Source organism: Mobula birostris, chromosome 7, assembly GCF_030028105.1.
Source record: "Mobula birostris isolate sMobBir1 chromosome 7, sMobBir1.hap1, whole genome shotgun sequence".
Taxonomy (NCBI): Eukaryota; Metazoa; Chordata; class Chondrichthyes; order Myliobatiformes; family Myliobatidae; genus Mobula; species Mobula birostris.
Genome location: NC_092376.1, coordinates 179,328,951 through 179,356,081, shown reverse-complemented (window position 1 = coordinate 179,356,081; position 27,131 = coordinate 179,328,951). Strand labels below are relative to the sequence as shown.

General features: G+C 43.3%; 1 protein-coding gene across 1 annotated transcript; it reads right to left on the bottom strand.

Moving 5' to 3' along the window:
* On the bottom strand, positions 1-26,509 carry LOC140201012 (uncharacterized). The gene is made up of 4 exons (XM_072264648.1): positions 23,898-26,509; positions 10,339-10,389; positions 7,710-7,741; positions 1-2,548 (listed from the first exon to the last, which is right to left on the bottom strand). Exons 1-4 carry the CDS (start codon positions 26,430-26,432, stop codon positions 1-3), a joined length of 5,166 nt encoding a protein of 1,721 aa, XP_072120749.1. The 5' UTR covers positions 26,433-26,509.
* Between the last annotated feature and the right edge of the window lie 622 nt (positions 26,510-27,131).

Here is a 27,131-nt window from a genome sequence, read left to right as displayed (position 1 = left end):
TTAAGTAAGGAAGAGGATTAAACTGAAACGTGTAATACTCACTTCACCTGTGCAGGTCCAGTTGTTCTGCAGGCTCGTATTTGCCTTTGATGTATAGGCTCCAACATTCCTACCTAGAGATCTACAAGTTGTTGGGCTAGCTGGAGAAAAATATATTACTTCCATTGTTCCTGCCTCTGGTGCCGATCGAAATTTCTGACGATACGTATCTGAAAGAGATCCATTTCCCCGAATTTCAACGTTAGTAATTAATTTGGTGTCTGGCAAAAACTGCAAATTGACGTGCGATTTGTGCGCACCGACTTTGGAATCCAGTTCACTTGTACAACAACAATTTGCAGTATAACAACTTGAAGTGCGATGTGGATGTTTGTCTACTGGGCAGATAGCAATAATTAAGGCTATGATAATAACAAGAAGTAAGAATGTTACCGCTCCCAGAGAAATTATTATGTATAATGCCAAGTCAGAACTATCTTGTAAATCGCCAGTAATATCACCGAACTCTGGCCTAAGTTGCTCGGCTTGTTCAGTTACGGAGATATTAATCGTGCTGGTGGCCGTGAGAGCTGGATGCCCATTGTCCTTTACCGTGATGATCAACTTTTGTGTGGTGGCGTCTCCGTCTGTAAATCGGCGAATGGTTCTTATTTCTCCTGAACTATGTGATATTGTAAAAAGATTTGGGCCAGTAGCGTGTAAAAGTTCATAGGAAATCCGTGCATTTTGCCCAGAATCAGCATCTGAAGCGACCACTCTGGTTACCAGAAATCCCGGTTGAGCAGATCGAGGCATGGTTGTCTTGTTGTGATTGGTGAAGCTGTGTGATATCACAGGAGGGTTGTCATTCTGATCAAGAATGATCACATTTACAGTAACATTACCGTAAAGCGAGGGAGACCCTGCATCCCGAGCTTGCAGTGGGATTTTAAAACTCTTCAGCTGCTCGTAGTCAAATGACCTCTGCGAGTATATGATGCCGTTGTCGGAGCTGATTGAAACGTAGGAAGACACCGGCTCGCCCTGCACGCTACCCTCCAGGATTCTGTAAGAAATCTTAGAATTTTGTTCCGCATCTGGATCGAATGCTGTCACTGAACCAATAGAATTGCCAGGTGAATTATTTTCACTCACGTAGATGGCATGAGAAGGCTGAAAGAATTTGGGAGCGTTATCATTTATATCCGAAATATAAACGATCATTGTTCTATTAGTAGATAGAGGAGGTGTTCCCTCATCTTTACAGGCCACAACCAATGCGTATTCGGGAGCCTTTTCACGGTCAAGCTTATCACTTACAACGAGTTCATATGAATTTGCACGAGAACGCTTCAAATCGAAAGGGGCAGCTGGTGAGACCTGACAATCAGTAAACCCATTTCTTTTGGAATCTCGATCTGTAACAGTAACCAATGCAATTTGAGTTCCAACAGGCGTGCCCTCACTGACTGTACTTGAAGTTGATTTTAGAATCACTTCCGGTGCATTATCATTAACATCCTCGACATGCACCCGAACAATACAGTATGCAGATAATGACTGTGCCCCCATGTCCTTAGCTTCTACGTGAATTTCATGCATATTCGTTTCTTCAAAATCTAATTTTCCCTTTAATCTGATCTCTCCAGATTTTGGGTTAATACTAAACATTTCAAGTATTCTTTCTTCATTGTAGCTGTCCAGTGAATAGACAATGTCACTATTCGATCCTTCGTCCAAATCCGTAGCATTGACTTTAATCACCAAAGTACCCAAAGGAACATCTTCCATTAAATTAACAGAGTCCAAATGCTTGTGAAACGTAGGCGCATTATCATTTGTGTCAGAAACGGTGATAATTATTTGACAAGTGCCCGACCTCCCAGGTATCGCACCGTCAATGGCGGTGAGGATTAAACGGTGCATAGACTGCTTTTCACGGTCGAGTGACTGTTTCACCACCAATTCAGGTATTTTCCACTTCCCAAGAGTCTGCACATCTAAAACAAAATGCTCATTTGGTGTGATTTGGTACGTCTGAACCGAATTAGTTCCAATGTCAGGGTCTTGTGCGGCCTTTAAAATGAAACGTGTCCCAGGCATTATCAACTCTGAAATCTCCAAACGGACTTCTATGTCACCGAAATTGGGATAATTATCATTTACATCCAGAATTTCGACCTCTGCCCGATAACGTTCCACTGGATTTTCAATTTCCAGTTCCAAAGGCAATATACAGTTAAGACTCTTGCCGCAGATCAGCTCCCTATCTATCCTTTTATTCACAAACAAAACTCCATTCTGGGGGTTTATATTCAAAACTTGTGACGGTACCTGTGAAATGATCCTGAATTTACGGGTTGACAATTCCTCCAGAAATAATCCCAAATCTTTTGCGATTTCACCCACCACTGTGCCGTGTTTCAATTCTTCTGGGATGGAGTAACGAATCTGTCCGGAAACCAGCTTCCATGCACAAAGCATCAAGATGGACGGTACAGCTTTCTCTCTCAACAGGAACACTGCGAATATCCGTGCCATTTCTTCCATGGGGACGTTATATTCGACTCTCCCGGTTTTGTGTGTATTCAGATATTAATTATTCCACCTCGGTTAAGTCATTATCATGCAGGACAGAGGATGAAAATGAAATAAAAAAAAACAAAACCTTCTCAAGAGATAAATATCCGTCAATAAGCTGCCTGGTTTCATCCCTCGTTGTTGGAGGATGGGTGGTGGATCTCTAGATAAATTTCTCTCCCTTATTGGTAGACAGCGACACAAAGAGTCCTTACCTATAACTACACTGATTTTAGGATAAAGCTAGCCTCTAGTTTTCCAGGGTCTCAGTTTTTGGCTATTGAAAAAGAATGTGTGCCGTGTACAAAAAGTTCGTGTGATTAATGAAGTCTGTTTCAAAAATGAGTGAATGAAAGTTAATTTGATTAATCACAATCTTATATCGACTACAGCAATTGTTGATAAGATAAAAATCACTTTTGAGCTCGCATTGGCGAATCTTTGATGATCCCTAATTTTAAACCAGAGCAGCTGCAATATTCTCTTGATATCAACATATTCAATGAAAAAAGAATAAAAGCATAGCCAAACTGAGCATGGCCTTTATGAACAGGTCTATATGATCAGATAACACGATACCTTTTTTCATACAATAAAACATCGATTCTTTAATTTGATGAGAGGCTACTTTTGGAAATAAAAAGAATTCGAACAGCAACATTAACTTTAATTATATATCCTCTTTCAATATTATCATTATTGTAAATTTACAATCAAATTTTGTTACAATTAAACTTTTGTTGATCGTGTAAAAGTTCTCCATCCAGCGTATGAATCCATCCATTGGCGTACCAATCCGTATTACATTTGAATAGCAGTGGAAAAGCGAAGGAGTGGCTAACCTTAGATGCAGGAATAACTAATATCTCCCAAAGTACAGTGGTTCACTTGCTGTTTCATTTTAGCTTGCAAGAATTAGGCTCTGGCAACTGTGGACCAAGAACCCTATCTTCCAAAGTAATCACTGCATAAATCATAACAAACGAGCAACACTAGTATTGCAGTCAGTTATTACAAAGAATAAAGGAAAGTGCCGGGCTTTCGAATGCATTTATAAATCATAACTGTTTTTCTCAAAGGTAAACTGCATACTTCGGAGGCATGCAAGACGTGATCTCAGTCAGTATTTTGTTGTCCATCAGACATACATTGAACATTGCATTTGTCAGAACATTGTCAGCGATGCAACCTGCGCGCAGCAGAGCTAACAGAAGATAACAAATGACATTTTTTTTGCAGAATAAAGCGTAGGAGCAAATGTTATCTATCCAAACGGCAAAATACACAAAAAAACAGCTGGAGGAACTCAGCAGGTCGGGAAGCATCAATGGAGAGGAATAAACAGTCAACGTTTCGGGCAGAGACCTTTCATCGGGACAGGAAAGGAAGGGAGAAGATGACAAAGTATGAAGTTGAGGGGAAGGGAAGGCAGATGATTTGAGAAACCAAGTGAGGGGGGAAGTGGTTTTGTGTGGAAAGGGAACTGACGTGAGAAGTTTGGAGCTGATAGGTTGTAAAAGTAAAGGGCTAAAGAAGGAATCTCAAACACGAGAAAATTTGCAGAAGCTGGACATCCAAAGCAACACAGCATGTATGCAAAAAACTAAACAGTGGATGTATCGGGCTGGTACACCTTAACCGTGCTGAAGTCCTGAAGCAGGGTCTCGGCCCGAAACGTCAACTACTTACTCTTTTCCACAGGCATGTCTGGCCTGCTGAGTTCCTCCAGTAAACAACAGGAATTCTGCAGATGCTGGAAATTCAAGCAACACACATCAAAGTTGCTGGTGAACGCAGCAGGCCAGGCAGCATCTCTAGGAAGAGGTACAGTCGACGTTTCAGGCCGAGACCCTTCGTCAAGACGAACTGAAGGAAGAGTTAGTAAGAGATTTGAAAGTGGAGGGGGAGATCCAAAATGATAGGAGAAGACAGGAGGGGGAGGAATGAGCCAAGAGCTGGACAGGTGATTGGCAAAGGGGATATGAGAGGATCATGGGACAGGACGCCCGGGGAGAAAGACAAAGGGGAGGAGGGGGAACCCAGAGGATGGGCATCGGGTATATTCAGAGGGACAGAGGCAGAAAAAGGAGAGTGAAAGAAAGGATGTGTGTATAAAAATAAATAACGGATGGGGTACGAGGGGGAGGTGGAGCATTAGCGGAAGTTAGAGAAGTCGATGTTCATGTCATCAGGTTGGAGGCTACCCAGACGGAATATAAGGTGTTGTTCCTCCACCCTGAGTGTGGCTTCATCTTTACAGTAGAGGAGGCCGTGGATAGACATGTCAGAATGGGAATGGGATGTGGAATTAAAATGTGTGGCCATTGGGAGATCCTGCTTTCTCTGGCGGACAGTGCGTAGGTGTTCAGCAAAGCGGTCTCCCAGTCTGCGTCGGGTCTCGTCAATATATAGAAGGCCACATCGAGAGCACCGGACGCAGTATATCAACCCAGCCGACTCACAGGTGAAGTGTCGTCTCACCTGGAAGGACTGTCTGAGGCCCTGAATGGTGGTAAGGGAGGAAGTGTAAGGGCATGTGTAGCACTTGTTCCCCTTACAAGGATAAGTGCCAGGAGGGAGATCGGTGGGGAGGGATGGGGGTACGGGGGACGAATGGACAAGGGAGTCGCGTAGGGAGCGATCCCTGCGGAAAGCAGAGGGGGGGGGGGGTGAGGGAAAGATGTGCTTAGTGGTGGTATCCCGTTGGAGGTGGCGGAAGTTACGGAGAACAAAATGTTGCACCCGGAGGCTGGTGGGGTGGTAGATGAGGACCAGGGGAACCCTATTCCTAGTGGGGTGGCGGGAGGATGGAGTGAGAGCAGATGTACGTGAAATGGGGGAGATGCGTTTGAGAGCAGAGTTGATAGTGGAGGAAGGGAAGCCCCTTTCTTTAAAAAAGGAAGACACCTCCCTCGTCCTGGAATGAAAAGCCTCATCCTGAGAGCAGATAAGGCTGAGACGGAGGAATTGCGAGAAGATGATGGCATTTTTGCAAGAAACAGGGTGAGAAGAGGAATAGTCCAGATAGCTGTGAGAGTCAGTAGGCTTATAGTAGACATCAGTGGATAAGCTGTCTCCAGAGACAGAGACAGAAAGATCTAGGAAGGGGAGGGAGGTGTCGGAAATGGAACAGGTAAACTTGAGGGCAGGGTGAAAGTTGGAGGCAAAGTTAATAAAGTCAACGAGCTCAGCATGCGTGCAGGAAGCAGCTCCAATACAGTCGTCGATGTAGCGAAGGAAAAGTGGGGGACAGATACCAGAATAGGCACAGAACATAGATTGTTCCACAAAGCCAACAAAAAGGCAGGCATAGCTAGGACCCATACGGGTGCCCATAGCTACACCTTTAGTTTGAAGTGGGAGGAGCCATGGGAGAAATTATTAAGAGTAACGACTAATTCCGCTAGACGGAGCAGAGTGGTGGTAGAGGGGAACTGGTTAGGTCTGGAATCCAAAAAGAAGCGTAGAGCTTTGAGACCTTCCTGATGGGGAATGGAAGTATATTAGGACTGGACATCCATGGTGAAAATAAAGCGGTGGGGGCCAGGGAACTTAAAATCATCGAAAAAATCATTGAAAAGTTTAATAGTTCCTCCAGTAGTTTTTTTGTGTTTTGCGGAAGAAGTAATCTGGTAAGAGACAAAGGTGGACACTGGAAAAACGGAAATAGGACGGGTACCAGAGGAAGGCGCAAAACATGTGAGGAAAAGGGAAGGATAGTAGGGAGCTAGGATAGAAAAAGAGAGAATGGTAAGAGGAGTTATAAAAATAGATATTATTGCTGTCAGGTTGGAAGCTGTTGTGGCGGACGGAATGGAGGAGGTCGACGAAGCGGTCCCCCAATCTATGACGGCAATCAGCGATATAGAGGAGGTCGTACCTGGACCACCAGATGCAATTGATGACCCTGACAAGACTTGGATGTAAAATGTTGCCTCTATTGTCTTTAGCTAAAGTGCATCACTGTTCCAATTTATTGTACAATTGGCATTTTTCGAAATGGTATATTCAAGTCGATTTCATAAAATCCTTCTTAAAAAGCATAGTTAAGGAGATGTCTCGACCTAGGTTGTGATTTTGGGAAACCATAACACGGACTGAACTTCAAAGGAAAGTATATTTGCCGTTACCACTAAGTATTAGAATATCAGAAAAATAGCTGAAAGTGCAAGTTAGAGTTCTTTTCCCTCAACTGGGCAACAAAAAAACTCTTTAACGCTTTCGTGTTTGATCTATTGGGACTACTTACGACACTGTGACAGTTTTAATGTTTTATTGTTTCGTAAGATTGTGTCCTGGGCAGTTGCATATTATCTTGTTTTGTACACGGTAAAATAATAACTAGGGAAAGAAGGGCAACCAGCAAATAAGGCAAAGATCACGTAGAGCTGGATTTTACCGCGATATGCAAAAGAGGGAGTAGCTAAATTACAAGTTTTCTATTGTAAAGAGTGATTCTGCAGATATCAATCACGGGAAACGAAGTAATGGATCCCAACTATAACAGTGTATATCCAGAGATTCATAAAAGCGGCAGCACATGCAGATAGGGTAGTGATAAAGTCACATAATATGCTTGTTTTCATTAGGTGTGCCATACAATATTAGAAAATCAAAGTCATTGTGCAACTTGTAAAAAAAATCAATAGCAACACGCGCAAAACTTTGGAGGAACTCAGCAGGTCAAACAGCATCTATGGAGACGAAGTTTCAAGCCAAGATCCTTCGTCAGAACTGGGAAGGAATGGTGAAGGAGAAGCTAGAATAAGAACGTGTGCAAGGGCAAGGAATACAAGCCGGCAGGTAAGAGTTGAAACCAGGTGAGGGGAAAGATGGGTAGGCGAGGGACAGTGGATGAATTGAGAATTTGTAGTGTGATAGATGGAAGAGAAAAAGGACTGCTGATGAAGGAATCTAATAGGAGAGGAAAGTGGAGCAAAGGAGAAAGGTAAAAAGGAGAATGCCAGAGGGAGAAGATGGGCATGTGTGTAGAAGACAATGGTTAAGTGGGGTGCCGGAATGGAAATAGAGAAGGAGAGAGAGGAGAAGGGGAAGAATCTACCAGAATTTAGGGAAATCGATGTTCTTGCCTTCAGATTAGAAGGTACGGAGAAGAAATATGAACCCATATCAAAATCTGCAGGTCATACCTGCAATATTGTGCGCAGTTCTGGTTGTCATCCTATTGGAAAGAACAAGGTTGCATTGGAGGGACTGGAATATTTTCCAGAATGTTGCATGGTGTGAAGTATTCCTGGTATTATGAGACTCTGGATACAATAGTGTTGCATTCCTTAGAGGAAAGAGACTAAGAGATGATCTGATAGAAGTAGATAATTCTTCGAGGTATAGAAGGAAGAATAGGGAGAAATTTCCCGATAACAGAAATAGCTAAATCCAGACAGCGTAGGTCAACGTGAGGAATGTGGGTTACAAGGATTCTGAGGAATTTTGTGCTTTCACCCAGAGGGTAAGTGAATCTGGAATCACAGTACTCGACGAAGAAGTGGACTCAGTTGTTCACATCATATTGTTAAAAGAATATCTAGCCAAGCTCTTTAACTCAGCATGGCCTCGAAGGCTACTGTCCAGTGTTGGTTAATGGAACTAGCATCGTATTGTCAGAATGGACATTGTACCATATAGCCTACGGTATAATATGGGCCTATTTTATTTCGTCGTAACACGTTATTGAGCATGCTCTGTTAGGCGCGTATTGATCTGTATATAACGCAAACACGCGAAAATCTGCAGATGCTGGAAATTCAAACAACACCCACAAGATGCTGGTGGAAATCAGTAGGCCAGGCAGCATCTTTAGGAAGAAGTGCAGGTCGACGTTTCGGGCCTAGACCCGTCAGTCTTGATGAAGTCGGTCTGGCCTGCTGGGTTCCACCAGCATTTTGTGTGTGTTGTTTGATCTGTATATATGTGTGTTCAGTTCGGGTTCCGTAAGTAAAAAGCCCGGTTAACTTAGTTCTAGTCTTTAGCGTTTTTATTTATAGTTTGTTGTGTAACATGCACAACAAATTTGCGATGAGGTTAATGAACCTGCATCGTATCGGAATAGAGTTATATTGTGATGCTGACGATGTTAATGAAGAAAAGGCCAGCGTCCTTGTAATGGGCGCGAAAACATACGGCCTGCTACGGAGCTTGTTAACCCCTGAAAAGCCAGCTGACAAAACGTTCAAGCCAATAGTAGACACTCTACAACAGCATTTAAACCCCAATCGCTGGTCATTGCTGAAAGTTTAAAATTCCATAAACGGAATCAGAGCAAAGATGAAAGCATTTCTGAATATTGTGCTGAATTGCGCAAATTATCAGAACATTGTCAATTTGGAGCTGGTCTGTCAGATGCTTTGAGGATAGGTTAGTCTGTGGCATGTACTGTGAAACCACACAGAAGAAGCTCCTGTGTGAAAAAGGCCTTACATTAGAGAAAGCGCTAAACATCTCAATATCATTAGAAATAATCGCACGCGGTGCTTCAGAGATACAACAAAAATTTTTGGAATATGCTACGAATAAAATGTCACTGAGCAGAAATTAAAGAAAGTAATGTTACCGTTGCTGGAACAGATCATATGACCCTGATGGTTGTTGGTTTAAAGATAAAGAATGCCAAAACTGTGGCAAACAGGGCCACACTGGCAGGGTATGCAAAGCTAGTAAACATCAGGAAAAGGGCAAAATACAGAGAAACAAGAAACCCCAGAAAGGAAAATACAACAATGTACACAAAATTAAAGAAAGCATTTCTGATGAAAATGACTCTGACAAAAGTGAATTATCTTGTCTGCCACTTCACAGCGTGGAAGAGACAGATGATCGAAGAGTAATATGGATCACTCCACAAGTGGCAGGCGTGAGACTGAAAACGGAGTTGGACACAGGCTCAGCATTAACAGTGATCTCTGTACGCAAGTACAAATGACTGTTTTGGTACATACCTCTGAAATGAACTAAACTACTGCTAAAGACTTACACAGGACAGAAAGTGCGTCTCGAAGGCAAAATTAAAGCGACAGTGACCCACCGAGGTAAAACACAGCAACTGAACCTCTTTGTACTGAAAAATGGAGGACCACCGTTGCTGGGACGTGAATGGCTCTGGAAAATTCAGTTGGATTGGCACACCATCAAAGCACTAAATGTGTCAGCAAAGGAGGGCAGCAAGGTTGCATCTAAGAGACTGTTACAAATAATTGCTGACTCTGAGGAAATGTTCATGAAAGGAATAGGAACACTTCGGGGCATGAAAGCAAAGATTGAAATTGAGGAAAATGCATGTCCAAAATTTCACAAAGCCAGACCAGTGCCATATGCAATCCGTCCTACGTTAGAGGCAGAGCTGAAATATCTGGAGCATACTGTTGTCCTGCCAAAGGTGGATTGGAGTGAATGGGCTGCGCCTATTGTTCCAGTGATGAAGAAAACCTCCAGCACAAAACCAGGAAAACCAAGCAAGGTGCGCATATGTGGTGACTTTAAAGTGACTGTTAACCCAGTTCTCCGCACCGTACAGTATTCTCTACCTCGTATTGAGGACATATTTGCTTCCCTGTCAGGAGGGGAACATTTCACAAAAAATAATTTGACCTAGGCTTACCTTCAAATGGAATCGAGGAATCATCCAAGAAATACCTGACAATAAATACACACAAAGGACTTCATCAGTACAACAGGTTGGTGTTTGGGATAGCATCAGTTCCTGCAAACTGGCAAAGGACAATGGACCAGGTTCTGAAGGGCATTCCAGGGACTCAGTGTTACCTGGATGACATCATTGTCACCGGCAAAGATGACGACGAACATCTTTATAACCTAAAACAAGTGCTCACCAGGTTACGAGAATATGGGCTCAGAGCTAATTGACAGAAATGTGAGTTTTTCAAAAAGGAAATTTCATACTGTGGGCATGTGATCAACAAGGATGGCTTACACATGTCTCAAGACAAGACACAAGCGTTGCTTAAGGCACCACCACCTGAAAATGTGTCTCAGCTGAGAGCATATCTTGGCCTAGTGAGCTACTACCACAAGTTCTTGCCTAACCTATCCACGGTCCTACACCCACTAAATGCATTACTACAGGTAGGGACACAATGGAAGTGGACTGAGAGCTGTGAGAAAACGTTTCAAGAAACTAAAAGACTCATAACTTCAGACGGGATGCTCGCGAACTTTGACCACTTCTTACCTATCCTCGCCCCATGGGATAGGAGCTGTGTTATCGCACAAGTTTCCATTTGGCTCCGAAAGACCAATAGCCTTTGCCTCAAGAACGCTAACTTCTGCTGAACGCAACTACGCGCAGATTGACAGAGAGGCCCTAAGCCTCGTGTGGGGAGTCAAGAAATTCAGTCTCTACCTGTATGGCCAAAAGTTTACTCTGTTGACTGACCATCAGTCTCTCATGTCAATCTTCAACCCAAGGAAAGGCGTTCCAGCGATGACGGCACAAAGGCTACAGCGATGGTCCCTCTTCTTAGGAGGTCACAGATACGACATCGAACACAAGGGGACCAAGCAGCACGGCAACGCAGATGGTTGTCACGTTTACCACTGCCCACTTCCGAGGTAACTACGCAAATGGATTCAGCATGGATCATTCACACAGCAATAGTTGAAAAATTACCAGTAACAAACAGCCTCATTGAAAGGGCAACACACAATGACTCTACCTTGTCAAAAGTGTATGACATCACGGTAAAGGGGTGGCCAGCGCGGGGAAAAACGCTGTTTTTAGCTCTGTCAGCGAGGAAAGAGCAGTTGTCATTGTGTCGGGGAACACTGATGTGTGGCTCACGAGTTGTGATTCCTCCCAAGTTACGCAGCAGAGTGCTGGAGGAACTGCACGAGGGACACCTGGGTACCGTGAAGATGAAAGGTCTTGCCCGTGCCTATGTGTGGTGGCCAGGAATCGATAAACAAATTGAGAACGTGACCAAGAACTGCTCTGGATGTCAAAAGATCCAGAACACACCACCACAAGCCCCTCTCCATCCGTGGGAGTGGCTCTCCTCACCATGGCAGCGAGTGCACATTGACTTTGCTGGACCAATCATGGACTCTTATCTTTTTAATCGCCGTTGATGCACATTTCAAATGGCCAGAGGTCATCAAAATGAAGTCAAAGACATCTAAAAAGACCTTTACAATGCTGAGGACCATGTTCGCCAGGAATGGCATACCAGAGTAAATCTGCACAGACAATGCACGACAATTTGTCTCTGAAGAATTCAAAAGTTTTGTGAAGTACAATGGAATGAAGCACTTTACATCGGCCCCTTACCATCCACCCACAAATGGCTTGGCAGAAAGATTTGTACAGACTTTCAAGAATGCCCTTAAGGCAAGGGACAGCGAAAATCGACCACTACAACACAAGATAGACAGCGTCCTACTAGCCTTTCGCAATGCAGTACATGCAACCACTAACCAGACTCCAGCGATGATGTTTCTGAAGAGCCACCTGACGTCCTGCATGGATCTTCTCAAACCAAATGTACGGCGTGATGTAGAGAACAGACACTTCAAACTTTTGAATGTTAAGTCAATGCGAAGCTTCAATGTGGGACAGCCAGTTCTTGCCGGACTGAAAAGTGGCAGCCGGGTATAATTTCCGCCATAGACGGGACACTGATGTGTAGAGTACAGGTGGGAGACAATGTATGGAGACATCATGTGGATCAAGTCCTGGATGCTCAGGTGAAAAACTCAACAACACCTTGCTGTCATAGTCCGGTCCGTAAAGTCCGTATTCCGGTTCACGATCCGGTCCATCGACCCTTGCTCCAGGTTTTCCTTTCTACCCTGTTTCTGTCCTTGTTGAGCTAATTGAGGCAGCTGATGCTAATTGGGGCTGGCTGTATAAATACCTCCGGAGATCAGGGTGTGGTTGCTGGATTGTTCTTGTCCTTATTCCTTGTATCCCTTGTCTGCCTTCTGTTTCCTCTCCTGAAACCCTTACCTTGTCTTGCTGGAAACCCTCGCCTCGCCTTGCCTGCAGTTTTGTGCTGGAGTCACCCTGTTCTTAGCTCCCTTCCTGTCCCTTGCCTCTGTCCAGGTAAGCCAGGCCGTCTCGCCATTACCTGGGGTTGGTTCTGTCCCCTCCTGTCCCTTGCCTCCGCCCAGGTAAGCCAGGCCGTCTCGCCGTTACCTGGGGTGGTTCTGCCCCTTCCTGTCCCTTGCCTCTGTTGGGTGGTGAACTGCGCCCTGCCCAGGAGATCCGCGCCCTGCCCAGGAGATCCGCGCCCTGCCCAGGAGATCCGCACCCTGCCCAGGTGAACCGCGCCCTGCCCCGGAGGAGCCAAGTCTCCTGTCTCCAGGCTCGCCTCGCCTCAAGTCTCCTGTCTCCAGGCTCGCCTCGCCTCAAGTCTCCTGTCTCCAGCCTCCAGCCTCGCCTCGCCTCAAGTCTCCTGTCTCCGCTCTCCAGCCTCGCCTCGCCTCAAGTTTCCTGTCTCCTGTCTGCAGCCTCGCCTCGCCGCAAGTCTCCTGTCTGCAGCCTCGCCTCGCCTCAAGTCTCCTGCCTGCAGCCTCGTCTCGCCTCGTTATACTTTGTTATAATTTCATATTATTAAGTTACTAATTAAACAGCTGGTGGGCGTTTGTATATTAGGGGTACACATACAGTATTTGTTTAGCGTAGTGCCCCTGTTAACTTAAAAAAAAAACAGTTGATACACTTTTAAAATAAAAGGGGAGGAGTGTACCATATAGCCTACTGTATAATATGGGACTATTTTATGTCTTAGAAACACGACATTGGGCGTGCGCTATTGGACACGTATTGATCTGTATATATGCGTTCATTTCGAGTTTCATTAGGACCTTCTCTTCCTGTGCCGCTCCTTTCAAAGAATTAAGGATCTGTATTTGCAAATCCCCCTTTTCTTCCGTACTCCTCGGTACCCTACGCCAGCGGTCCCCAACCACCGGGCCGCGAGGAAACGATATGAGTCAGCTGCACATTTCTTCATTCCCTGTCACGCACTGTTGAACTTGAAGATAGGGTTTTTGCCGGGATTTGCTGGGATATACCGTATATAGGGCTGAATTGGTTTGTCCCATACGGGACCGCCCTTGCCTGGTATTTCCCCCGCTAAGGTAAAGCATTCTTATGAAACCATTCGTGTCGAAATGGCGTAACGCGAAGAAGCAATTACCATTAATTTATATGGGAAAAATTTTTGAGCGTTCCCAGACCCAAAAATAACCTACCAAATCATACCAAATAACACATAAAACCTAAAATAACACTAACATATATCAAAAGCAGGAATTATATGATAAATACACAGCCGATATAAAGTAGAAATAATGTATGTACAGTGTAATCGAGAAGATTAAGCCAAAACCGATTTTGGAGGGGGGAAATCGGCACGTACTCGCATGCGCACGTCACATATGCGCACGTCACGCATCCGCACACAGGTGCCCGCGCAAGGCTTCATGGTTATGGTAGTCTTTCTAGGGGTAAACACATTACTACTATTACGTCGACTCAGGCCTAGGGGGCCGGCATAGGGCAGGATGACGGACTCTCCACTTCTCCCTCGCCCTCATCAGTGTGTTCGGTTCATCTACATTAGCCGCACCGCTGACTTCTAGGAGCGTGTTGACCATAGTCTTGGGAGGGCGCCCAGGGTTCATCCTCCCATGCTTGGGCTCCCATATAATGACTAGGCTGGCAGGTAGCTCGGGGTGGCGTAGACAGTGCCCCGCTAGTTGCAGTCTTCTCGCTTCGATTTTAGTGGAGAGCATCGTTAGGTTGTTATAGAGCTCAACATTCGTCATGTGTTGTTGCTAACTCACATCAAGAGCCATCCGGAGGATTCGTGTATAGCAACCATCTAGAGACTTTCGTATCGTCTTGGTGAGTGTCCACGTCTCGCATACGTACGTGCGAGTGGACTCTACGACTCCTATGAAAATCCTCTTTTTAAGCCCTCTGGTCAGGTTCGACTTCTAGATTTCCTTCATGTCATTCATAGCCCTCCACGCCAGCGCCTTCAGTATCTTTATGTCCTTCTCCGAACTCATCATTCTTGACCCGAGGTACTTGTAGTCAAAGACTTTCTTAATGGTATCTTTCTCTATGGTCATGAGAGTACCTTCGTCGCAGTTAAACGCCATGTACTCGCCATGTCCCGTATTTGACTGCTACTTTTGTCCCCTATTTGGGAGTGAGAAAGTTGGCAACCCTAACTGTAAAATACATGCTGAGGTGAGTTTAACCCCACTTGAATACCCCCCGTTCCCCGCGGTCGGCCGGTCCGCAAGAATATTGTGAATATTAAACCGGTCCGCGGTGCAAAAAAGGTTGGGGACCCTTGCCCTTCACTTAACATGTAAGACCTATGTACCACTGTTGGTCCTCCGGAAGTGCAACACCTCACACTTCTTTGCATTAAATTCTATGTGTCGTTTTCCCCCAGATGGTCCAGGTATCGCTGCAAGCATTGATAGCCTTCTTCGCTGTCCACTGCTCCTCCAAACTTGATGACAACAGAATTTACGACACTATCGTCATCCAGGTCATTGATATGGATGACAAGCAACAACGGGCATAACACGGAACAGAGTGCTACACTACTAGTCACAGGCTTACAGTCGAAGGGTCAACCATGTACAGCCATTCTCTGGCTACTTCGTGAATTCACGATCTAATTTACTTTAATACTTCATCTTGAATATCAAGCGACTGAATAATTATGACTAACCTCCCACGTGGAAGCTTGTCAAAGGCTTTACTAAAGTCCATGCAGACAGTATTAACTGCTCTGCTTTCATCAACTTCCCAGGTGCCTTCCTGGAAAAACTCCAAAAATTGGTTGAACATGATTCACCACGCACAAAACCATGCTGAATATATCTAATCAGTCCCTGTCTATCCAAATAATTATATATCCGGTTCCTTGGAATACCTTCCAATAACCTTTCCACTACTGATGTTTGGCTCGCCGGCCTATAATTTTCTGTGTTATTCTTTAAAACAATACACAGTATTAGCTCTCCTCCAATCTTCTGCACCTCATCCGTGGCAAAGCATGTTATAAATACCTTTGCAGGGGCTCCTACAATTTGTGCACTCCCCTCCCACAGGGGATTTATTCACCCTAATTTCCTTCAGGACAGCAAGCATCTCTTCTTCCATAATCTGTGGAGGGTCCAAGTGTACTCTTGTGGGGAGAGTTTAGAAACTGAAAGGATAAAAGGACCTTGATGCGTGATAGACCCATCAATACTAGACAATATCTGAGCTATAAATTACAACGGGCATAGAAAAGGCGTGTAAAAAGTGCAATGTTGTGATAATCATGTGGAATTTCAAGATGCAAAGAGATTGAAAAAATCAGGTTGGTGCTGGATCCCAAGAGGGGTAATTTGTAGAATGCCTACAAGAAGGCTTTATAGAACAGCTTATGGTTGAACCGACTAATGGAATGGTAATTCTGGATTGGGTGTAATGTAACCACGCCGATTTGATTAGGGAACTAAAGCTAAATGAACACTTAAGAGGCATTGAGAATAATATTTGTGTTGGGCACGTGGCCAAGTGGATAAGGCGTTCGTCTAGTGATCTGAAGGTCGCTAGTTCGAGCCTCAGCTGTGGCAGCGTGTTTGTGTCCTTGAGCAAGGCACTTAACCACACATTGCTCTGTGCGAGGAGTGGCGCCCCACACAGACTTCCAATCTGTGCCTTGTAAGGCATGAAAATGCCCGATGCAGGCCTCTCATGGTCTGAGTCGACGTTCCCTCCACCCTCCTCTCCCCGATAATAATATGGAAGAATCACCGTGCAGTTTGAGACGAGACGCCAAGATCAGATGTGGAATAAAGAGAATTATAGAGGCTTGTGATTGGAGCTGGACAAAATTGATTGGAAGGGGACACTAACAAGGCTGACGACAGAACACCTAGACTAGACAGACTGCACTACTGAGTTCTGAAAGAGGTAGCTGAAGAGATTGTGGACGCTAGGTAATGATCATTGAATAATTACTAGATTCTGAAATGGCTCCAGAGGACTGGAAAATTGCAAATGTGACTCCACCCTTTAAGACAGGAGGGAGAAAGAAGAAAGGAAATTATAGGCCGTTGCGCTTGACCAGTGGTTGGAAAGATTTTGGAGTCTATTACTAACGATGTGGTTTCAAAGTAATAGGTGACACATGATAAAATAGGCCAATGTCAGCAACGTTTGCTAAAGGGGACATCTTGCCTAGGATATCTGCTGTAATTCACTGAGTAATGACAAGTAGAATGGACAAGTAAGTGTAGTGGATGTTGTGTATTTGGATTTTCAGAAGACCTTTGCAGAGGTGTCGCACATGATGCTATTTAACATGATAACAGCCCATTGCATTACTGGAAAGATTCTAGCATGGATAAAACAGTGGCTGATTGGGAGGAAGCAAAGATTGGGAATAAATAGATCCTTTTTTGATTGGTTTCTGGCGATTCCTGTTTTCTTCACAGAAGTCTGTGTTAGCACAGATTATTATTAAGTTATATATTAATGATTTGGATAATGGAATTGAATACTTTGTTGCAAAGTTTGCATACAATATGAAGATAGGTGGATATGCAGGTAGTTTTCAGGAAGAAGAGAGGCTGCAGGTTAGAAACATGGGCAAAGAAAGGACAAATGGAATACAGTGCCGGGAAGCGTATGATCATGCACTTTGCAGAAGAAATAAAGGGTTGAATATTTTCTGAATGGAAAGAAAAATACAAAAAAAAACCACGGAGCTGAAAAATGACTTGTGAGTCCTTGTGCAAGATTCTCTCCAAAGATTAGTTTGCAGGTTGAGTCTGTGCTAAGGAAGGAAAATGGAATTTTAGAATTCATTTCAAGAGGACTAGAATACAAAAGCAGGGATATAATTCTGAAACTTTATAAAGCACTGGTGAATTCTCACTTGGAGTATTGTGTGAAGGTCTGGGCCACTTATCTGAGAAAGGGTATGTTGTGACTGGAGGGAGTTCAAAGGAGGTTCACAAAAATATTCCCAGCTTGTAATATGAAGAACGTCAGGTAGCTGTGGGCCTGTATTCACTATAACTCAGAAGAAACATAGAAACATAGAAAATAGGTGCAGGAGTAGGCCATTCGGCCCTTCGAGCCTGCACCACCATTTATTATGATGGTGGCTGATCATCCAACTCAGAACCCCGCCCCAGCCTTCCCTCCATACCCCCGACCCCCGTAGCCGCAAGGGCCATATCTAACTCCCTCTTAAATATAGCCAATGAACTGGCCTCAACGGTTTCCTGTGGCAGAGAATTCCACAGATTCACCACTCTCTGTGTGAAGAAGTTTTTCCTAATCTCAGTCCTAAAAGGCTTCCCCTCTATCCTCAAACTGTGGCCAATCGTACTGGACGTCCCCAACATCGGGAATAATCTTCCTGCATCTAGTCTGTCCAATCCCTTTAGGATCTTATACGTTTCAATCAGATCCCCCCTCAATCTTCTAAATTCCAACGAGTACAAGCCCAGTTCATCCAGTCTTTCTTCATATGAAAGTCCTGCCATCCCAGGAATCAATCTGGTGAACCTTCTTTGTACTCCCTCTATGGCAAGGATGTCTTTCCTCAGATTAGGGGACCAAAACTGCACACAATACTCGAGGTGTGGTCTCACCAAGGCCTTGTACAACTGCAGTAGTACCTCCCTGCTCCTGTACTCGAATCCTCTCGCTATAAATGCCAGCATACCATTCGCCTTTTTCACCGCCTGCAGTACCTGCATGCCCACTTTCAATGACTGGTGTATAATGACACCTAGGTCTCGTTGCACTTCCCCTTTTCCTAATCGGCCACCATTCAGATAATAATCTGTTTTCCTATTTTTGCCACCAAAGTGGATAACTTCACATTTATCCACATTAAATTGCATCTGCCATGAATGAGAGGTAACTGTTTTTAAACCTATCAATTGATGAAAGGCCTTGATAGAGTGGATGTGAAGAGAATTTTTCCTATAGCGGGAGAGTCTAAGACCAGAGGACACAACTTCAGAATTGAGGGGCGTCCTTTTAGAACGGAAATAAGGAGAAATTTCTTCAGACAGACGGTGGTGAATCTGTGGAATCGTTTGCTGCAGGGAGCTGTGGATGCCAAATATTTGTCCATATTTAAATGCAGAGGTTTATAGATTCTTGATTGGTCATGGCATGAAGGAATATGGGAAGAAGGTAGGAAGTTGGTGCTGAAAAGAAATTGCATCAGCCTTGATGAAATGGTTGAGCGGACACGATGGGCCAAATGGATTAATTCTGCTCCTATATCTTATGGTCCTATGTTTAAACGATCGGCACAACATGATGTGCCAAAGGACCTATGCTGTTCGATTTTCTATGTTTTATACTCTATTTAGTAGTTTGAGTTTTGGGGCTGAGAGGAAAATTGGATTTCACCTACCTGCCTTTTCCTTATAACATTAATTCCTCTGCTATGCAAAAATCTATCCAACGTTGTCTTAACTATATTTACCGAGGTAGCCTCCATTGCTTTATTGAACAGAGAATGCCACAGAATCATCACTCTCCGGGAAAAGCAGTTCCTTCTCTCCGTCCAAAATCTACTCCCCCGAATCTTTCGGCCATGTTCCCTCGTTCTCGTCCCACCTACCAGTGGAAACAACTTTCCTGCCTCTGTCTTATCTGTCCCTTTCATAATTGCATATGTTTCTATAAGATCTCCTCTCATTATTCCGAATTCTAGCGAGTACAGTCCCAGGCGACTCCATCTCTTCTCATAGTCTACCCCCTCATCTCTGGAATCAACCTGGTGAACCTCCTCTGCTCGAACTCCAAAGCCAGTATATCCTTCGCCAGGTAATGAGACAAGAACTTCACGCAGTAATGCAGGTGAAGCCTCACTAATACTCTGTACAGTTACAGCATTACTTCCCTGCTCAAATTCAATTCCTATAGTAATGACGCCAACACATTTGTCTTCTTGATAGCCTGCTGCACCTGCAACCACCTTTTGTGATTCATACACAAGTAATCCCAAGTTCCTCTGCACCACAGCATTTTTTACTATTTAAATAATAATTGGATCTTCGATTTTCCTTCCAAAGTGGATGATCTCGCTGTACTGCATCTGCCAGACCCGTGCCCACTCACAACCTATCTATAGCTCTCTGCAGACTCTTCTTATCTTCTGCACAATTTGCTTTTCCACTCAATATAGTGTCACCTGCAAAGAAGTTACACTATACCCAGTCCCATCTTCCAAGTCATTAATGTATATCGTGAATAGTTGCGGGCCCAGCACCAACCCCTGCCTCAAACAACCCCAGCAAATTTCGCAAACAGGACCTGGCTTTGCTGAATTCACATCGCGTAGGCCTGGTAGATCCATTTCTTTCCAGATTCTTAACTATTTCTTCTTTAATGATAGCTTCAAGCATCTTCTCAACTGCAGGCCTATAGTTACTTTTTTTGCCTATATCCCTTTTTTGAACTGTGGCGTGACATATGCCGTCTTCCAATCTGCCGGGATTACCCAGAGTCTAGAGAATTTTGGTAAATTATCACCGAAGCTTCCACTAAAACTTTCTCCATTTCTTTCAATATTCTGGGATGCAGTCCATCAGGATCTGGGGACTTATCTATCATCAAGCCCACAAGTTTGCTCAAAACTACCTCTTTAGTAATAGCTATTGTATTGAGTTCCGCACCTCCCATCGCACCGTAACTTCTATCTTTGGCATGTTAGACGTGTCCGCCACCGTGAAGACCGAAAGAAAATAGTCATTCAAAGCTCGGCCATTTCCTCATTACCCAATATCAATTCCCCCTTCTCATCCGCCAAGGGACCAACATGTTCTGCTTTATATAATTATAAAAAAAATAGTATCCGTGTTCATATTTTGTGCTAGTTTATTATCATAATCTATGTTCCCTTTCTTTATTGCTCGCTTAGTGTTTCATTGTTGCTTTTTAAAGATTTCCCAATCTTCCAATTTCACACTACTCCTGGCGACTTTGTACACACGAGCATTTAATTTGATGCTTTCTTTTATTTCCTTAGTTATCCAAGGCTGGCTTTCCCAACTCTTACTGTCATTGCTTTTAATTGGAATATATTTCTGTGGAGTACCGCAAAAAAATCTCTTTGAATGTCTTCCACTGTTTCTCAACTGTCCCACCATATAGCTTCTGTTCCCAGTCTACACTGGCCAACTATTGCACGCTCCATTTATATGGGAAACTCAATCATACTGTGATCACTCTTTCTAAGAGGATCTCTAATTACAAGATCACTAATTTTACCTGTCTCATTCCCAAGAACCAGATCTAAGATAAGATGTAGGTTCAGTCACATGCTGTTCAAGAAAGTTATTAAGGACGCATTCCATGACGTCCTACTCAAGACTGCCTTGACCAACATGATTCGCTCAATCTACGTGCAAATTAGAGTCCCCTACGATAACTGCTGTTCTGTTCTTACATGCCTCGGATATTTCTTTGTTTATTGCCTGTACCATTGTAATGTTATTATACGGTGACCAACAGACAGCTCTCACCAGTGATTTTTTTTTCACTTTACTATTCCTAATCTCTACCCAGACGGATTCAACCTTCTGCTCCTTAGATCTTATATCGTCTCTCGCTGTCGCCCTGATCTCATCTTTAATTAATAACGCTACCCCACGTCCTTTACCTTCCTCCCTATCTTCCAGTACTACCTGATATCCTTGGATATTTAATTCTCAATCCTCTCCACCCTGTAACCACGTTTCTGTAATAGCTACTAAATCTACCTCGTTTTACTGACTTGTGCCACAAGTTCACTGACTTTGTTTCGAATACTACGGACATTTAGAAAAAGTGCTTTTATACTCATTGTGCTCTTAAAATCTTGGATTCTTTTTCTATTTTGTACTTGACTTTTCTTCACTCCACTCTTACTTTTCTCTCTTATTTTTGTTTTTAATTTATCTTTATCCACACTTTCCTCTTTTACTTTATACATACTTCTGCAGTCTGTTGAACCCACCACCACCACACTATTTAGTTTCAAGCTTTATCCACAGCCCCACTGTGATTCACTAGTATCCATGACCCATCACGGTTCAGGCGGTGCCCGTTCCATTGGAACAGTTCACACAAAATGCTGGAGGAACTCAGCAGGACAGGCAGTATCTATAGGACAAAAGGACAGTCGACATTTCGGGTCGAAACTCTTGCAGATTTTCTTTTTTTTGTCATTCCAATAAACCTTTCCTACATCAATCCTTGAGCCACAGGTTTAAATCTCTAATCTTCTTGACCCTATGCCAATTTGTACGTGGCTCAGGCGGAAATCCAAAGATTATCACCTATTTGGTTCTGCTTTTTAATTTAGTCCCTAGCTGCTCAAATTCCCTCAGCAGAACCTCTTCCCTCGTTCTACCTATGTCGTTAGTACCCACGTAGATCACGATAAGTGGATCTTTCCCCTCTTACTGCAGATTCCTCTGCAGGTCAAGTAAGATGCCCCGAACCTGGGCCCCAGACAGGCAACACAGCCGTCAGGACGCTCTATCCTCACGACAGAGAACTCTATTCCCCTGACTATACTGTATTTCTCTTCTCTCTCCCCCACCCCCATTGAATGGTTCTTTGAACTACGGTGCCACAGTCAGGTTACTCATCCTTCCTACAGCGCCCCATTCCCATCTACACAGGGAGAAAAAAATCGCAGACCTGTCGGATTAGCTCAAGCGCTGAGGCTCGTCCACTATTATCTCTTGAATCCATTACCCGCCTCACTTGCAGTGACACCCTGTTGTCCCTGACCACAGACCGAATTTGAGGCAGCCATGATGGAATACGGAGCAGATTCCATGGTCGGAATAGTCTAATTCCGCTCCTACAGTACTGGGCAAATATCTTAGGCACATTTCGCTATATATACTTATACATCATGTATTGCACTTTACTACTGCGCAAAAAAATGACATATCTGAGCGATGATAAACCTGAACTACTGAAGTACAGATTATCCCAATTTCGCTGATTTATTTTTATCTCGTTGATCCTAGTAAGACTGCTTGTAAATAGGTGAATCACTCTCAACGGCATATCCTGTCTCTGACGTAACTTTAAAATTATGTCATAAAGTTATTTGTTTGGCTGATCCAGCATTTCTGTGTAAAAGTGAACATCACGTTGTGATAACAGTGTTAACTATTGAACATTCATCAAATGGCCTTTTTCATTAAAGGACTGCCTTTTATTAAGCAGTTATGGATGGTTAGCATTGTCGTGAGAAACTCTCAAAGTGATGTCTTGTGGTAGGAATATTTGTATACGAACCTCCAAAAATATTTTACTTGAACGAGATATAACTCCTAAAATTAGGTTCACTTCATCTTCGTGCTAATTAATTTCTGTAATTTTTTTCCGGAGGTCTTTGTTAAGTGCTAAAATGAATCTGCATTTGGTGAGCCGATTATTCATGTGTAAGTGATACTTGCCACGCATGTGGATAACAGATTATTAACAACTGAGTGTAGGTTGGGTGACAACCTACAGGAGTTTTTTTTTGTCAGCAACACAGTCTGAAATAATTTCCCGCAATGTCGTGCTGATGCCAGCATTTCAGCAGCATTGCATGATCCCAGATGGTGCTGCAGCTGGAGCAATACTATAAGTTTGCAGAATACGACTTAGATCAGAGATTGAGGATTACAATAGTTTTGGTTATCTGATTTCAGAGAATAAATTATTTTGATAGGAATTGGAGAAGTCGGAATAGAGTATTTTAAGTCAGATTAGAAGTAAAACTAAACTGATGTGAATTATACTTCGAAACATGGGAGGACATGTACCGTGCAGCTACAAGGCTTTCACTGAACGTTGATTATGTTATATTCACAAATATAAGAAAATCAGTTGATGTTGGATTTCCAAAGCAACCCACACAAAATGCTAGAGGAAGACAGCAGGCCAGACAGTATCTATGGAAAAGGTTAAACAGTCGACATTTCGGGCCGACACCCTTATTCAGGGCCGGTCTTGTATAAGGGCCTCGTCCCGAACGTCGACAGTTTACTCTCTTCCATAGATGCTGCCAAGCCTGCTGAGTTCTTCCAGCGTTGTGTGTGTGTTACTTATAAGTTCTATTGCTCGGTTAGATGAGGTGCAATAAATACGTTTGAGAAATTGAGAAGTAATATTATCGTAAGATCGACTTAAATATAAATTATCAATATCTGAAACAAATACAAAAGGAATTCAACCGCAAATAAAAGTTATTATATGCTTGGAATTTTGGGTAGCGTTTTGCTACACCACTGAATTTTTCTGACAATTCTGTTACACTTACCCCATCCGACCGACTGTTCCTCGCTTTTGTATTTTCTGCTGGCACATATTTAGAGCACTTTTCAATGGTTCCATGCATTTGCTGACTGAATGGTGTGAAAAGTAATTCCATTGGCTCCTTCGTGGAACAAATTTTATAGGAGTGTGTTCCGGAAAGAGATCCATTTCCCTGAATCTCAAGGAAACTGGGAAGGAAGTGGGAATCCGGCACAATACGCATGTTAACTGTCGAATTGTCATATTCCAAATCTCTTCTGCTGCAACACTTGGTGGTGCAGGCACGTCTAGAAGCAGGATTGGTGCCCACTGGGCAAATAGCCACAACAAGGACAATTATGACGATTAAAAGAATAAAAGATATTGCTCCCAAAGTAATTATTATATAAAAGGACAATCTCTGCGTGTCTTCCAAATGGTCACTCGCTTCATTGACGTCCACCAGACCCTCCGACTGTTCCTCAACTATTGTCAACATAAAGGTGGTGGTGGTAGAGAGTGCGGGATAACCGTTATCTTTCACCTGGACAACCAGTCTCTGAGCCGTTGCGTCGCTATCTTTAAATCGCCTGACATTTCTTACTTCCCCTGAACTATATGAAATTGCAAAGAGACCCGGATCACTGGACTGTAGAATTTCATAAGAAAGTTTTCCATTCTTACCAGAGTCTGCGTCAAAAGCAATGACCTTTGTTATCAAATATCCAGGATCTGCAGATCGCGGGACACGCAAACTGGTATTGCCTTCGGTTGGACTTGATAGTATGACAGGTGGATTGTCATTTTGATCCAAGACTATCACCTTCACTGTAACGTCGCTTGAAAGTGATGGTACGCCGGAATCCTGAGCTCGAACGTGAAACTGAAAACGTTTAAATTGCTCGTAATCAAATGGTCGTATTGAATAGATGCTTCCATTGTTTGAGTTAATGTAGAGATAGGATGATACGGGGACTGATTCAATCTGGTTCTCCAGAATTGTGTAAAACAGCTGTGAATTTCGATCAGTGTCAAGATCCAGAGCTGTCACTGATCCGATGTAACTGCCAGGTTCATTGTTTTCCGCCACATAGGCCGTGTAAGACGGCTGCGTAAAGCGTGGCGTATTATCATTTATATCTGAGATATTTACCACAATTGTCTGGATGGTCGATAACGGTGGGATCCCACGGTCTTTGCAAGTTACTGTTATTTTATGTTGAGGAGCGGTTTCTCTATCCAGTTTTGCGTTTGTGACGAGTCTGTAAGAATTAGTAAAGGAAGATTCCAGGTCAAAGGGTAAGGTGGGTGAAATAGAACAATCGATATATCCATTTTTATTGGAATCTCGGTCAGTTACACCAATCAAAGCGATTAAAGTTCCCGTCGGAACATCCTCACTGATTGTTTCAGCCCCAGAATTAATTGTTAACTCAGGAGTGTTGTCATTGACGTCTGCGATCTCCACCCGCACACTGCAATGTGTAGATAATGACTGCACACTTCTGTCTCTCGCTTCTACATGAATCTGATAAACATCAGCTTCTTCAAAGTCCAGCATTTCTTTTGTACGGATCTCCCCAGACTCGGGTTCAATCGTAAATATTTCAGTTATTCTTGGCTCATTGTAACTGCTGAAAGAATAAATGACTTCGCCATTTGTACCTTCGTCTAAATCAGTCGCGTTAAGCTTAATCACCAAAGAATTTAGCAGCACGTTCTCCATTAGACTAACACTATACATCGACTTTTCAAAAACTGGTACATTATCATTAACATCCAAAATATCAATTGTTATTCGAGCAGTACCTGACCTTTCTGGAGCACCGCCGTCAATAGCAGTCAGTAATAAATTGTATACTGATTGTTTTTCCCGATCGAGGTTGCTCTGTAGCACTAATTCGGGTAACTTCCACTTCCCAAGACTTTGTACATCTAATGTAAAATGGTCATTTTTAGTGAGCTGGTACGTACGAATAGAATTATTTCTTCCATCCAGATCGTTCGCGCCCTCTAACAGAAAACGTGCTCCTGGTATCGCAGATTCTGATATTTTCAAACGTATTTCACTTTTCTGAAAAATCGGGGAATTATCGTTCACATCCAGAATTTCAACCTCCACTCGGTACTGTTCCACAGGATTTTCAATCACGGCTTCCATGAGCAATGCGCAGTTATTGCTCTGTCCACATAACTGTTCTCTGTCAATTCTCGCACACACAAATAAGATTCCATTTATGCTATTCACATCCAAATATTGTTTGGAAGCGGAGGAAACAATTCTAAATTTACGACTCTGCAGGTCTTTTATACTCAAACCCAAATCTTTTCCGAGTTCTCCGACGAAGGCACCGAGTTCCAGCTCTTCTGGAATAGAGTAGCGAATCTGTCCGGAAACCAGGTTCCACACACAAAGCAGAAAGATGGATGATATCACCGACTTTCCGTGCATGCAGAACATGTTCCTTTGTGCTATTCCTTCTGTGTGATAGATTGTAAATATCTGAGAAATGATTTTAGTTGACATCATCCTCCAGCAAATCCAAGCCAATACCCTCATTGCGGGAAAGAAGTTGAAAAAGTACGATCAGTTGAACAGTTGGTTCGCTGCGTTCGCACACACACCGCCATTATTTTGCTTCCTTTCCCGGATAATGGGGGGATGGGTGGTGGATCACTAGCTGCATTTCACCTCCTTATTGGTAGACAGCGACACAAAGAGTCTCAGCCTATAACTGCACTGAAAATGTTGTCAAAACTGAACTCCAGTTAGCGTCTTAAACTTAGAATTTTTTTGGAAACGGTAAAATAATTTGAAATGACATTGCAAAGGAGAATGGTTTATAGATATTTGAACTACAGACACGTTATCTAAACGATGATAAATATATAGAAGAGTCTTTCTTTCGCTTAGACATATGCAGAGATATTAAGAACAGTTATTACGCAATTAAAAATAAAATTTAAATTCTGTTTGAGAGAATTTGTTTCAATCTCGGCTGCATTTCTAAACAAGGTAAAAATATGTTCTCGTTTAAATTTCGCTCAAATCCATAATCACCATTATGCAGAATTCATAACCACTCGCTTAAATTTCAACGTGGTTCTTCATCGCAACGCAGACAAAATGCTGGAGGAACTCCGCAGGCCAGGCAGTCTGGCAGTCCTGATGAAGGGTCTCGACTTGATACGTCACCTACTTATTGTTTTTCACAGATGCTGCATGGTCTGCTGAGATCCTTCAACATTTTGTGTGTGA

Coding starts and splice junctions, on each gene's coding strand:
- LOC140201012 (XM_072264648.1), bottom strand. CDS start 26,432: ATGAGGGTATTGGCTTGGATTTGCTGGAGGATGATGTCAACTAAAATC. Junction 10,390..23,897: donor GGAACAGTCGGTCGGATGGG/GTAAGTGTAACA, acceptor CACTTGTTTTAG/GTTATAAAGATGTTCGTCGT. Junction 7,742..10,338: donor GTGACAATGATGTCATCCAG/GTAACACTGAGT, acceptor TCTTTCCAATAG/GATGACAACCAGAACTGCGC.